This window comes from Scyliorhinus canicula, chromosome 1, assembly GCF_902713615.1.
Source record: "Scyliorhinus canicula chromosome 1, sScyCan1.1, whole genome shotgun sequence".
Taxonomy (NCBI): Eukaryota; Metazoa; Chordata; class Chondrichthyes; order Carcharhiniformes; family Scyliorhinidae; genus Scyliorhinus; species Scyliorhinus canicula.
In genome coordinates, this window is record NC_052146.1 from 197,140,861 (window position 1) to 197,156,336 (window position 15,476).

General features: G+C 40.7%; 1 protein-coding gene across 1 annotated transcript in view; it reads right to left on the reverse strand.

Annotated features, from left to right (window-relative positions):
- Positions 1-12,091: 12,091 nt before the first annotated feature.
- The window catches only part of ralgapa2 (Ral GTPase activating protein catalytic subunit alpha 2), a 730,448-nt gene continuing 727,063 nt past the window's right edge, over positions 12,092-15,476 (reverse strand). Inside the window, 1 exon segment of the mRNA XM_038805980.1 lies at positions 12,092-14,857. Coding sequence (XP_038661908.1) covers positions 14,703-14,857 — 155 coding nt within the window. The 3' untranslated portion in view covers positions 12,092-14,702.

Sequence of the window (15,476 nt, forward strand, 5' to 3'; positions counted from 1 at the left end):
TAGCAGATTGGTGTCAATTTGAAGCTGGAGGAAGTGGTGCTGGTTTACTAAAACAATTTCCAACCTGCTTCACAAAATGAGGACCATTTTTGCATAGGTCCAGCGGATGACCAAGATCGATTTTCGCGGGGAGGGACATTAGATTACAGGCCGGTTAATACTGGTGGTCTATTCAGTTTTGACAAGCTAGACAATAGGAATAGGAACAGGGGACAGTCAAAGGATGGCGTTATAAAGATTGAAACCTAGACATCGATATCAAGTGTCATAGACATAATTACATTCCATTTTTCATGAAAACTGTCCTGGATTATGAGCAGAATTTAAAGAATTACTGCTCTTCAGTAAAAGTAAATATGGAGCAGTCTTTCAAGGTAAGTCGAGAAAAAAAACGGGGAATAGGTTAAAACCAGCGAATTAAAAGTGTTTTTTCATTCACAAATTAGCCAACAGTTAAATCAGTCTCGGGTAGTGGAAAACTGAAGGTGCGTTTTGCAAGTTTAGTATCAGTACAAATCGATTTCAGCTTAAAAACCAAAAGTAAAATCGCAGTGTCGACCTGGACTCGGGGCTCAATGTGACACCATGTGAAGCAGTGAGACTCCCTGGAGGGGTTAGTCTCACATTGGATTTTACACCTTTCTTTGTCAAATTGAAGCAATATGCTGCCTAAATCGGTTTACACCACACTGGGTTTACACTCCTTTGGACTCTGGGCGCTTTGTAAACCTACCTTGCCTTAATGTAAATGCAGAGAGAGCAGAAATTTTCCAGTTCCCACATTATCTTATATTTTCCAAATCTTGGTAGCCCATGCATGATTAAAAAGCAGCGTGGGACCAGCCAATGTAAACCGAACTGATTGGAATTGTAGATACCTATTTCAAACAAGGAGCCACAGTACAAGTATTCTTAGATTCAATCAAGGCCCAGTGAGATGATGAATGTGCGAGAAAATGTTGGCCAAAAGCCCTCTCTCATCTATGTTTATCTTGTGTTGTTTTGCCAGAAACACTGGTACGTTATTTTACAACATTCTCAATTTAACATTTCTGTATACATAGTAGGAAGACTGTTGCTAAGCTTCTCTCAGGGCTTTTACAAGGTTAGTTTAAATTGCAACTTCCAGAATACCTGACAAGACGATCAACGAATTTCAGTGGCCAAATCTATTCTTGTCCACGTGATACTACAGTGGGTCTTGACTTAGCAATCAGTCCTAACATGTCAATATTTGTAAGTGGACCGAAAAATGAAAGAGGCAGAGTTTTGGGAACATGGGTTCATAGCATCTAGTGGAATTTAAATTCAATTAATTAGACCAATCGGGAACTGAAAGCTAGCGATAGTAACCATGAAATTATCATCGATTGTCATAACCCCCACGATTCACTATAATGAAGGAAATCTGCCATCCTTACCTGGTCTGACTCCAGACTGTGGCTGGGTGTGTAACAAATGTTGTTCTTACCAGCATGAACAAATAAGACAAAGTATAAAACAAGAGAAAAGAGCTCAATTATTCTTTATAACCAACCTTTTCCTTTGAGAGTTTTTAAATATGTCTAGTGTTTTTCCTTTTTGCGAAGTTCTCACTTATGAATTTTCCAGTACAAACACAGAAGAAAAGCACTAAAACAGAAAATACTATGATGTCCACAGGAAAAATCTGATTGAGATCTGGAAACACTTATGTGTACACTTGATGTGTAATAGATCTTCCTGTGGCATTACTTATACGGTACGATTGAGAATACTGGTCAGTTCCTTGTCAGCTCAAGCACAGCCGCACTAAAAATGAAAAGAACACTTTCACATGTTTTCACTATTTTGCTGGAAGTTGGTAGGTTTGACTTATTACCAGTGCAAACCTGGTCCAGGATCTGGTTTGGATATACATTATTGAAAAAATATTCTCCTTTTTCACATTTCATCCAAATTTACACCCACCAACAAACAATCAATAATAACAAATACAATGTCAAACCCCTGGTCAACAATCCCCTCCTCCCACCAACACCCAAACAAATCCCCAACATTTTAAATACAAACATCAGAGAGAAGGGATCAGGAATCCACCATCCACCGTCCAACGCACCCACCCCAATGTTCAATGTTATCCAATTCTTGAAAGTGCATAATGAACAAGCCCATGAATTGTAGAACCCTTCCATCATTCCCCTCAACTCAAACTTCACCTTCTTGTGTGTTAACAATTCAAACAGATCCCCACTCTATGGCAGGGCACAGGGTGGAGTAACTGACCTCCACCCCAACAGGATCTGCCTTCGGGCAATCAGCGAGGCAAAGGCTAAAACATCTGCCTCTGCATCTGCTTCCGGCTGATCAGATACCTCAAATATAGCCTCCAGAGGACCTGGCCGAAGCCTCACATATGCCACCTTTAAAATTACCCTGAAAACCTCCCTCCAATACCCCTCCAGCTTTGGATAAGACCAAAACATAAGAACATGGTTTGCGGGGGACCCCCACGCAATGCTCACAAACATCCTCTACCCCCTCAAAGAGTCGGCTCATCCTCGCCTTTGTGAAGTGTGCCCTACATACCACCTTCAGCTGTATCAGCCCCAACCTTGCGCACAAAGTTGAGGCATTCACCCTCCGGAGCACCTCACACCACAATCACTCCTCCATGCCCTCTCCCAACTTTTCCTTCCACTTTGTCTTAATCCCCTCCAGCGGTGCCTTCTCTTCTCCCAGAATCGGCCCATATCGCCAACACCATCCCCTTCTCCATTCCCCGTCATCAGCACCTCCTCCAACAGTGTGGAGTCCAGCACCACGGAAAGCTCTGTATGTCCTTCTTAGCAAAATCTCAGACCTGTATATACTTAAACATTTCCCCCTGCCCCAACCCACATTTCGCCTCCAGGTCTTTCAATCCCGCAAAGCGGCCCCCCCAGAAACAAATCCTTTAGTGCCCGGACTCTCCTCCTCCCATCTCCAAAAATTCCCATCCCATTTCCCTGGCTCAAATCTGTGATTCCCCCGAATCGGCATTTCTCTTGACCCCACTCCCATTCCGCCTCCCCGAACAGGCGCCAGAATGTGGCGACTAGGGGCTTTTCACAGTAACTTAATTGAAGCCTACTTGTGACAATAAGCGAATATTATTAATATTAATCACCGTTTCAACCTTTTTGAAAAATGCCTTTGGCAGGAAGATCGGCAGGCACGGAAAAATAAACAATAGTGGCAACACGTTCATTTTAATTGCCAACCTGCCAGCGACAGAGGGAGACCATCCCACCTTGTCAGACCCGCTTTCACCCTCCTCAGCAAACGACGGAGCCCCCCCAATCCTATGCCACCTGCACCCCCAGATATCTAAAGTGAGTCCCCGCTCTACGAATGGCAGCCCTTCCACCCCTGGCCGAGACACCACAAATATTCACTTTTCTCTAAATTTAGTTTATATCCTGAAAAAGACCCAAATACTTGAAGCAACTCCAATATGCCCCCCATTGGCCTACTCGGTCAGATACACATTTGATATAGGGATGGAGTGGAGGTGTGGGCTGCTCTTTCCAAGGGCTGGTGCAGACGCGATGGGCCAAGTGACTTCCTTCTGCACTGTAAATTCTATGATTCTATGACTGTTGGTCCACGTTTTGGAGACACTGCCTTAAGAGGAGTAACCGGCTGTTTCCTATTGTTGTGATATAATTGTTTTCTGATTGCTCTAGCATTAACCAAATGCGAGTACTATATTCACAAGCTACTTATTATATATAAGCCAGATTTTGATTTGCTTCAAAGAGCTCAACGATCACTGATTTATAGAAGTAAAAGTCCCCATAGTCCCAGACAGCCCATGGCTGCTTTCCCCATTGTGGGGAATAGCTGACTGCTGGTGATTTAACCTGAGGATAACCACATCTCAGGTGAGGGGCAAGGTTGAGAAGGCAGGGCCTTCATGGATAACCTCAGCCGATACAGGATTTGAACCCTCACTGTTATCCTCGCTCTGCTGTCCAGCCAACTGAGTTTAACCGGCCCACTGATTCTAGAACTGAACCTATCAATAATAAGGAAGCATTTGCCAGTCCTTAGACTTCTTCATTATTTAAAAAGAGGCAAGCCTCTGATAACACCCCACACTGAAGGGCCACAGAGTGGCTTGGTGTGCACAGAGTTCTCATACAGTACCTCGTTTTAGCTCCACCATCAGAGAAAAGTCAGAGAGCAGGACTGATAGCCCTTGTTAAATTCTAAATTAAATACAAAAATAAAATACATATAGTGTAGTACTAAAGAAAGTAATGAAAATAGTATTAATGTTATCTTTTCGCCAGCTGGTCATAGCTCAATTATAGAAAACAAGCGTCATCAAATGATAATTGCTACCTTCTCTCAGGGTTGCTAAAGTCCACTAATTTTCTGGCTATATTTGAACAAATCTCCAACTTTGACTGGAAAGATAGCCAAGTTTACCACATCAGAATTTTCATTCTTCCAAACTCATCAACACGTTCTCTGGTCATTTTGAAGCAAATTTCACTCTTCTAAACACTTCTGATCAACTATTTAATTGACCAAAAGGAACCTTGTATTTCTTCTAGTTCAAAGTATGAATAATTCAATTGTGAAACAAGGAATTGTTAAAGTGCAAGAGGAGACCACTGGGTCGATCATGTCTGGACTGCATCTCCAAACAAGCTCATTCCCCTACCTTTTCTTAGTACCCCAGCACACTGATTCTATTCAAATAATCATCTGATGCCCTGTTGAATGCCTCGTTTGAACCTGCCTCCATCACACTGCCAGGCAGAGCATTCCAGACCTGAATCACTTGCTGTGTGCAAGTTTTTCATCACCTCACATTCCAAGTCACACAACATCCCAACTTGGAAATTTACCACTGTTCCTTCATTGTTGCTGGGTCAAAATCCCAGAGTTCCCTATCTTTTTAAAAAACAAATTTCCAGTGCCCAATTCTTCTTTTTTCCAATTAAGGGACAATTTAGCGTGGCCAATCCATCTAAGCTGCACATCTTTTGAGTTGTGGGGGTGAAACCCACACAGATATGGCGAGAATGTGCAAACTCCACACGGACAGTGACCTGGGGCCGAGATTGAACCCGGGTCATCAGCGCCGTGAGGCAGCAGTGCTAACCACTGCGCTGCTCACAGAGTTCCCTACCGAACAGCAACTGTGGGTGTATCTGCATCACACGGAGATCTGTTGTTCAAAGAGCTCACCACCAATGTTCCCTCGAAGCTGTGCAACCATGTGGCAATTGGACATGCCTTGCATAAGCTGCAGTTCCTTTAAGATGTCTGCAAATGTGGCCGCACGGTAATTTTTTTTTAATAAACATTTTATTGAGGTATTTTTTTGGCATTGTAACAGCAGCAATATAAACAATGCACATGAAAATATAAACATAGTGCAAATACCACCTCCCTCCCCAACAGGTCTCACCATTAATTAACCCCCTAATCTATGCTAATTTAACCCCCCTCTCTGCTGTTGATTAATTCTCCGCAAAGAAGTCGATGCATGGTTGCCACCTCCGGGCGAACCCGAACAGTGACCCTCTCAAGGCGAACTTAATTTTCTCCAGACAGAGAAAGCTAGCCATGTCCGATAGCCAGGTCTCCGACTTCAGAGGCCTTGAGTCCCTCCATGCTAGTAATATCTGCCTCCGGGCTACCAGGGAAGCAAAGGCCAGAACATCTGCCTCTTTCTCCTCCTGGATTCCCGGATCCTGCGACACCCCGAAAATCGCCACCTCTGGACTCAATGCCACCCTTGTTTTTAATACTGTGGAGATAATGTCAGCAAACCCCTGCCAAAATCCCATCAGCTTTGGACATGCCCAGAACATGTGGACATGGTTCGCTGGTCCTCCCGAACATTTTGCACACCTGCCTTCCACCCCAAAGTATCTACTCATCCGGGCCACTGTCATGTGAGCCCGGTGAATGACCTTGAATTGAATCAGGCTGAATCTGGCACAAGTTGCGGACACGTTGACTCTACTCAACGCATCCGCACAAAGGCCCTCCCTCTATCTCTCCCCCCAGTTCCCCCTCCAACTTATGCTTCAGCTCCTCGGTCTGTGTCTCCTCTGATCCCATAAGTTCCTTATGTCAGAAATGTTCCCCTCACCTATCCATCCTCTGGAAACTACCTTGTCCTGAATCCCCCTTAGCGGAGTAGGAGTGGGAAGGTTGGTACCTGTCTACGCAGAAAGGCCCGTACCTGCAGATATCGAAATTCATTTCCCCCGCGCCAATGCAAACTTCTCCTCCAGGCCCTCATATTCAGAAAGCTCCCTCTATAAACAAGTCCCCCATCCTCTCAATCCCCGCTCTCCGCCATGTTCGGAAGCCCCCCATCTATCCTCCCAGGCGCAAACCGGTGATTTTCGCAGATTGGGGACCAGACCGATGCTCCCACACATCTCCTCCATTGCCCCAGACTCTCAAGGCCGCCACCACCACGGGGCTGGTGGTCTACCGCGCCGGCGGGAACGACAGAGGCGCAGTTATCAGCACCCCCAAACTTGTGCCCTTGCAAGAAGCTGCCTCCTTACGCACCCATGCGTCCCCCCCCCCCCCCCCCCCCCACCACCCTCCCAGCCACTTCCTAATGGCCGCACGGTAATCTTAAAGGGGTAAATAGACTGTGCATGGCAAAGGCGCTTGGGTGGGAACATTACTCGCCATCACTTTCGCAGGGACAATTAGGGATGGACAATAAATGTTCTTCAATCCAGCAACATCCACATCCCACGAGCAAATAAAAATACGATTTCTACCAAGCAAAGTGTGAATTTAAGAAAGTTTTTTTTTAAAGAATTGGAATATTATTTTTCTTAATAGTCTCAAGACAATTGTCCATTGTTCACTGGAATGGTAAATTACAAGTTACCTATATGTTGACATCATGTTTGCAGACATTCGTAGTGGGGACCAAAGACGATGCCTTTTGGATATCCCAATATTTAATTGGAGAAAATTTCTGTATAATGGATAAGCAGTCTTATAATCCCAAAAAAGCAACATGTAGGTGAGAAATAGGAGGGGGGGGGGTCAAAGATACATCCTTGGGGGGGGGGGGGGGGGGGGGGATATCAGAGAGAAATGTGCATTCAGGGCAGGGTGTAACTTTGGAGGAAGTTTGGCCAAGTGGACTAGGGGAAGGGCAACTCATCAGATGGTCTCAGTCTTAGGGACAAAAAAAGTCCATGAGCTACTTTCACTTATTGTAGGTGATGGAGGAGGAGAAAGGGGCGGATGAGTTGAAGGAGATGGCTTGCATTAGAGAAAAGACAACAGGGGTTATCTTTGCATTCCACGATATACTGGATGAATGGGCAGGTGGGAGCAGGGCCCGATAGTGCTTTAGTCGCCCTGTCAGTTCTAGCAGTGAACGGCCAAATCAATTTTTCTTTCAAGCTTGTGCCTCTTGGACCCGTGGGACTTAAATTTCGAGAGAAGACATAGACGTGCTACCAGAATAAAAGGTATAATACATTTTGCAGCATGATGCTGAAAGAAGATAGCAGTGATATGAAGGCAGAGTAACTTCATCTAAACGCATAAAATATTAAATGGCATTGTAAAAAAATAAGCCCAGAATATAATTTCAAGTAAAGCAAACAAGTAGCACAACAGACAGGCATAAATGGACCTTCAGTCTTCCTTGACCTCGTTCATGTGTATTTTTAATATCAATTAAAATCACCATGTGTTAAAATATATGTGATACAAAGAACCTGAAAATTCTTCATGAATTCAAACTGTTTCACTGTTTAAAAAGTCAGTTTAATCAATAATATCTTGAAAATGGGCATTGAGGATAAAATGCACCACTAACATTTGCCCACTGCAGTTCATCATTTTCACTGAACTGATTTTAATAATTAATTTAAGATTTTGGAATTCGCGTGACACTTTTCTTCTTTAAATGTAGTGGAACTTTCATGTCAATGAAAATAAAAATAACATACTCAAACAAAAAGCAATTAGTTTGAAATCATAATTTTAATGAAATCTTTCTTCATAACAGTTCACATAACACAGGCATCCTGAACTTCCCTCTTATATATTAATACAGATAAGCATCCTCAAACTGTCTCCTTTTATAAATCATATTTTACAGACTGAGCAACAGGGAAAGAGCCTCTAAAATAAATTATTCATGTCACATCAAAGACCAACACTAGCTGCTTATATTCATATTTGATGACAAAGACTTTGTAAACGTTTCAAGATACTCTGAACAAACACCTAATTGTTTGAGTGCAGTGCCCAAATCATTTCTCCTTCCAGTTATTCGGCTGTTTCTCTCAATTCACTTGGTGCTGATTTAGCAGGACAGAACAAAACAAGAGATGCTACTGCAGAATGCAACACAGACTGTAATGCCGGCCTCGGTTGCCATTCTAACTTTCCAATTATTCCACTGAGGCAGCATTGAGGAAAGCCTCCCGCAACAGGCAACAGTGGCTGGGTTTCAAATAATATTTTCTACACCAGCCTTTGTAGGCACAATTTAGATTTTGAATATCAAGAGGCACAAACCTTGACTCTCCCCATGGGTTGCAATTCAAAAGGAACTTCCTCGAGTTCTAAAAATGTGACCATTATGCCTTCATAGAGCTTCCTTCTGAGGTCAATTCAGCAGGATAACCTCATGAGACACTCAAATGAAATTTGCTTATTGTTTGGATGTACAACAGTATTTCTACACCTTGAACCGATAATGGTCATACGATACTTTGAATATATTTACAATTATCTGGTGATCTTTATACAGGATATGTTTAGATAAAGAAAAAAGCATGTACACTTCTAAATTTCAGACAAAAATAGGGTTCATGTCTTTAATGAATTTAACAACAGCATTTAAGATACTGTATATTATTTACACAAGTTGAATAGAGGGAGAACAAATGTAGTATTGTTTTCTCTTTCCAACATGCCAGTTAATAATGGCACAATGTTCAATCTGCAAACACACAGTGTAAAAATGTGACAATCTTAGCATGTGAAATGAATGAAAGGAACAATGTGTGTGTTAAAAGGAGTTTTCTGTTCAGAGGTAGCTGGTAGCACAAGATGCTGATGGATGAACAGCTGCCCCGGAATGATAATGGGTCAGTGCAGGAGGAGGCCATTTGGTCCATCGAGCCTGTTGCGATCCTCCAAAAGAGCACTCCACCTAGGTCCACTCACTCATCATAATCCTGTAACCTTGCAATCCCACCTAACCTGCACATCTCTGGACATTAAGGGGCAATTTATCATGGCCAATCACCTAACCTGTACATATCCAGGAAGCGTCTGACAAAAGCATTGTTAAGGTAGACTGCCTACCCACCATCTTGAGGAAGATCTGATACTCTAATGCTTCAGCACTATGCTAATGCTAGATGTGCAGTGCACCATTTCTGATGGTGTTTGACATTTAGGAACAAGATCACCTGAAAGGGATGATGCATGCTGTTGGTAATATATTTCTTTCTTATTTGAGAAAACAAAGAATCACATGAACAAATAAATTAGTACGACCTGTTCTAAGAACAGTACAATAATGAGGATGGAATTGCAGCAAAATGATGCATCAAAAATAACTTCTTTAGAGGCTGGCCAAATAATATATGGTAAGGGGGTGTCTGAAGGAGCAAAAGTGATTACAGTACTAGAGTTGGGCTTATCTAAAGCCTTTGCCAAGGTCTTCTAGACATATGGTTAATAACTGATTGAAGGACCAATTACAGGAGCCAGAATTTTAAACTTAATTTTACAACCAGTTCTTTGTCCCTTTTAGTAATTTCACTGGTGGTTGAAGGCTGTAACCAGGATTTTGTAAGAGCATTACCTTCTCCAAATTCAGTAGCGTGATAAGCAGTGAGATTGAATTAAGGAGGGAGGCAGGGCAGGGAGCAATGAAAAAACAATCAAGTGGAAATACAAGACAAATAAACAACATTTTGCTCACAAATAGTTTAGATTTGTGCCAGGAATGTGTTGACACCAAGAGAAAGCTTCGCAAGTGCACTCTTTCTACAAACCACAATGTGTGACATCTACAGCTATCGAGTTAAACTGGAGAATAGATAGTTCATAGAATTTACAGTGCAGAAGGAGGCCATTCAGCCCATCGAGTCTGCACCGGCTCTTGGAAAGAGCACCCTACCCAATGTTAACACCTCCACCCTATCCCCATAACCCAGCAACCCCATCCAACATTAAGGGCAATTTTGGACACCAAGGGCAATTTATCATGTCCAATCCACCTAACTTGCACATCTTTGGACTGTGGGAGGAAACCGGAGCACCCGGAGGAAACCCACGCACACACGGGGAGGATGTGCAGACTCCGCACAGACAGTGACCCAAGCTGGAATCGAACCTGTGACCCTGGAGCTGTGAAGCGATTGTGCTATCCACAATGCTACCGTGCTGCCCTTAATCTAAGTACATAGATATTGAAATACAAACTGTATGTCGAATATTAAACCTCTTCGACATAATATTTAGAAGCCACAAAAGGCTGCATTATGAGATGCAGCACTACTTATCTTTAGCCAACAAGTCATGAAAAAAATGTAAAACCACTAATTGTTTTTCAATTTGAACAGAAATATTTGATAATGTTCAGGGACATTTGAAGATTGAACCTACTGTTTTAGCAATGTTTTAATTTTACTTGGACTGGGATAAATCGCTGGCTTTGAAAGCAGACCAAGGCAGGCCAGCAGCACGGTTCAATTCCCGTACCAGCCTCCCCGAACAGGCGCCGGAATGTGGCGACTAGGGGCTTTTCACAGTGACTTCATTGAAGCCTACTCGTGGCAATAAGCGATTTTCATTCATTTTCATTTCACATATTTTAAATTACACACTAAAATGGCATCACTTTGCAATCTTTCCCGGGGTATGTTTCTCTGGTATAAAGCTTTTGCCCTGACTATATGTAATGAGATAGAACCATGCAAGCCAACATCCACTTCCATTGCTGTAGGTATTGCTAAAGAGGTAGACCAGCATTGGCTGTTTGCACTTAATTATTGTTGCTTCAGTTGCGATACATCATTGACCTCCTTCCTATGCCCAAAAAAAAAACTGAAAGCTTACTTGGTAGAAACTCAAAAATAAAATGCCACAAAACCAATGTCTCGCCAAAATCAGTGCCACTTTTGCTTGACAAGACTTAATCTAATTCTACGAATTAATTATTTTGAATGTATTCGTAAAGTATTTCAAATTAAATACTAAAATGGCATTACTTTACAACCATCCTTGGGACATGTTTTTTCTGGTATAACGTAACACATGTAAAATGGGTATCAAGTTGGTTACCAGTCTCACACATCATTGTAAAATTGCTGTGTTGGGGGTTTATAAGAGTGACAAAGTGCATTTTTCAGAAATTTCAGAGTTCTTTGGCAACTGACTTCTTTAAAAAATAAATGCCCAGTGTGGTTAGAAAACTTCAGGCAATATTAGAGCTAGAAAGTTAAGTACTTTGGAGTTATATAACCATAACAACAAAAACACAACAGTTGTCTGCTTTTGTATGTCACCACAGTAATTAGTTAGAATTTGTATAACACTATCATATTGCACTCAGTTAAAACTGTAATTTTAACCAAAGGGTTTAATGTTTATAGTGATCGACACATGCAAGAAAATTAAGAGGGCAAGGTTTGCTCGCTGACTGGAAAACATAATCAGCAGTGGAATAAATTATTTCACAACTCTTGATCCAAAGTGAAGTAAAAAGTAGAAAGTCAGAATATTTGTGAAATCTAATTTTCCCTCATGAATTGTTAACATATCTAGTCTAGAATTTCCATAATTCCATTAATTCTGAGCGACTAGTCGGACTGATAGTACGTTGGCACAAACAGGTCAACACATTTGGGCAGAAATTAAGTAGTTGAGGAATAACTCGCATCAGAACATACACATTCAAATATAGTTGGTTTTTAACTAGACACTTCCAAACTCTTTAGTTGCTGAGGATTTCAATCATCAAAATAAGCAAGAAGAACATGGCATTTTTCAAGTTCAGGCCAAACACTGTGAATTAGGAAATGTCTAAAGGCTGTGAGTGCAATTCTTTAATTCTGTTTTACAATATTCATTATTAGGAAGTTACACATGTCTAAAGAAAAATTCTTAAAGAGCTGTGAAGAATGCTCTTATTGAGAAAGATTTTTTAAACCAGATAAAACAAACGTTAAGCTGACAACTAATTATTTCAAAATGACACTTTATAGAAAAGGTATAATTTTTAGCTGTAACATGGTAAGCAAGGATGCCGCGTCAGAAAAAAAATTACTGTATCACTACACAACTGCATCTCAAATTTTATACTCGATATGCTCAGTGCAGATCACCCAAGGCTCTGGCTGTATTTTTAGACAAGCACAATAATTGACAAAAGCCAACAGCAAGATGGAAGAATTAAATCATAACTTACAAAGGCTGCTTTTTTTATATTTTGCTTATCAAATATTACTCCATATTTACAAATATAATAAAAATAAAGCATTGTACATCTGACAACCAAAGAGCACATTCACTTGACTGGTACACGAGTGCAACAGAAATAGTACTGTCAAATAATTCATAGATGAACACATAAGTAACATTACTTCAGAACATTAAAGTTCTCACTGTAAAAAAAATTCCATTAGTAGGCATCAAATTGGAAGATCAAATTCTTACACTTCTTCTGTTAAGAGTACTCAACAAGAAATAATTTCAGCAATAAATAGTCCAGTAGCCATATGTCAATTTCTGATTGAAGCATACAGGAAGACAGAAAGGTTTTCAGGAGTATGATATAAAATGAAATGAGCTGAAAGAACATACATGTACAAAATGCTAATGTAGTTACTGTTCCATTTATCACAATCTTAAAGTCACAATTAGTGACAAATATTCTTCAGTAGAAAAGGTCCAAATTAAATATCTACATGTGTGGTGGTTTTGCCTCTTAGGTTTCCTTGAGGCTTAATGCTTCGAAATGATGAAAATCATTAGGAAATTAGTCCTACAATTCAGTGCTTTGGAGCTGTGATTAAAAAGTGCAGTTGGATGGTGAAGGTATAAAACAACCTGATGGCTGTCAATTTAACATTGTCAGAACAGGCCATGACTGAATGATGGATTCCACAATGCAACACCTTTAGAAATATTGTATTGTCAGTGGCCATATTCCTTTCTGCAATGACAACTAAATATCTGGGAATGCTTACAATGCAAAAAAGGCAAAAACACTACGGTGAAAGATTGGAACAGCTAGAATTTTAACTCTCATGTTTCACTGTTTAATAATGCACATGGTGTTTCATTAGATATGGCTTGTGCAGGGGCACCCAATTACAGTTCCAAGGTTGAAAACTTGTCAGAACTGCAGATAAATCTTCTCAGTACAGTAATGCAGCATATAAAGTATATTAAATAAGTTAAGCATGATATGGTTTCATCTCCAAATTAGCTCAGATGCTTCTTTTGTATCATCCTCCTGTTTTGTTTGTGCTTATAATTTGCAAGGGCAAAACAATTTAAGATCAACATAAATATTAAAATGGCAAAGCTTGCCTTGCGTGGAAATCTGAACGTTATTCTTTCTTTGATTTTACTCATAAGCTTGCCTTACAAGGAACAGGATAAAAAGATCATTTAAAAAGCTTTTTTTCTTTGCTTCCCCTGTACATCGTCACTCCAACATGATGCAAATAATCAAATGCAGAGAGACAATATGATGTGTGGGTGAATGGCTCAGTGGTTGCTCCATTGGTTCTGGTGCTTTACTTAACCTCCAAGCTTGGAACAGCATCAGAGCTTTTACTAAATTCTATTCTAATTAACTTACTAAACTTTATCCATCCTACACTCGAGCATTACAAGAGTCACATTTTACTGAATTAAGAAGCAGGAGTATGAGAAAGGAGCCAGTTGGTGTGGTGGCTGGATAGCAGGGAAATTGGATCAGTCAATTTAGAGGTCACCCCAAACCCCTTATGTTCAGACACATAATTTTCATAATAGGAATGACAGCTGAACATTTTATATAAATTTCACTTACGGTTTTAAAAATCCTCATAAGATTCCTGAATATATTTCAGCTGATAAAGAATGGGCCTCCCTTCCCCCTACTTGGCAAAATAGCAATTGAAAACATTGAAAGGCAGTAGTTTTAAACTGAAGGCTGGGTGTGTCTGGTATCATGATAACTCAATGCCACAATCACAGAGATGTAAGTTGAGTCCATTTTCAGTCTCACTGAATTGCACAAAACCTAAGTGTGCAACAGTCTCCGAGTGTGGTATTGTGTCACCACGCTACACAGCCAACAATGACCCATACTGTTAGTTATATCACATGTCATAGTTACTCTTATTATAGCATGAACATGACATCAAGCATCATCCCAAGATGGCTGCATGTATTGTTATGTTGCCCTTACACCATAACAACTTCTCTTATCTGCTCTGCTTTAACTGGATCACAGAATTGGGAACCTTCTAATGCCAATCACGTCAACGCCATTCCTTCTCTGTACCTTGCTTTTGAAATTTAACTTTATATCAAAGAAAGAAGGAGTGTTCAAATCCCAGCCACAATCAATTTTAAGGACATAATATCAGTAGAAAAATTAAGAGGCTAAAAAGCAAGCCTCAGCTTACAACTTGTCTATGTAAAGTTTTTCAGTTTGAAGACTTGCTTAGTGAACTGGCAGAGTGGCGAAGTTTCCCAGAGACTTTGTTTTTTGTGGCATGTGGCAGTAGTGGGGAAGCCTGATCTGCAGAGTCAGCTCCCACAGCTATGGGTATTTCAGTGCTTAGACCTCCATTAAGAGAACCTGAAAAATGACACAAAATGGGTGAATTAATGCAGATTTGAAACAGAAAATTAACCTTAAAATAATATTGAGGGGGTAGAGTTTCCACTTTGGGCACAATAAAGGACCACCAAAATGCACCGGAAATAGTGTTGGTTAGGTTGGGCCTTGAGTTTCAGATGAAATTAAATTGCAAATGCAAAATCTTTCACAAACCAGTGCAACTAGACAGTGTTAATAGAACATAATGTTTTTTTTCCATTATAAAGTACTCATTGATTTATTTAAGAGGAATAGCCTGGTGCAGTTTTATTAATACATCTGAAAATAGGCTTATGGCCGAATATGAGCATTTTTAATATCAGAGTCCTGTCCTCCACGTTAAGTAATCTAATTTAAAATCACTGAAAATGACTTCCAAAACCAATTAGTAGTTTCATTACGGTCTAGTAGACAATTCTTAGTAAATTAAATATTCTTTGCTATGAAACTTTGAAAACATGCCTACTAGTATTTATGTGCCTTATGAAATGACCACAAAAATCTAAGAGCCGTCATGAGCCATTGTGATCAATGCAATAGCGTAGTTTGCACCTGAGAGTGAAGACAGTTATGTGACTGCACTTAATGTGGGTGAACC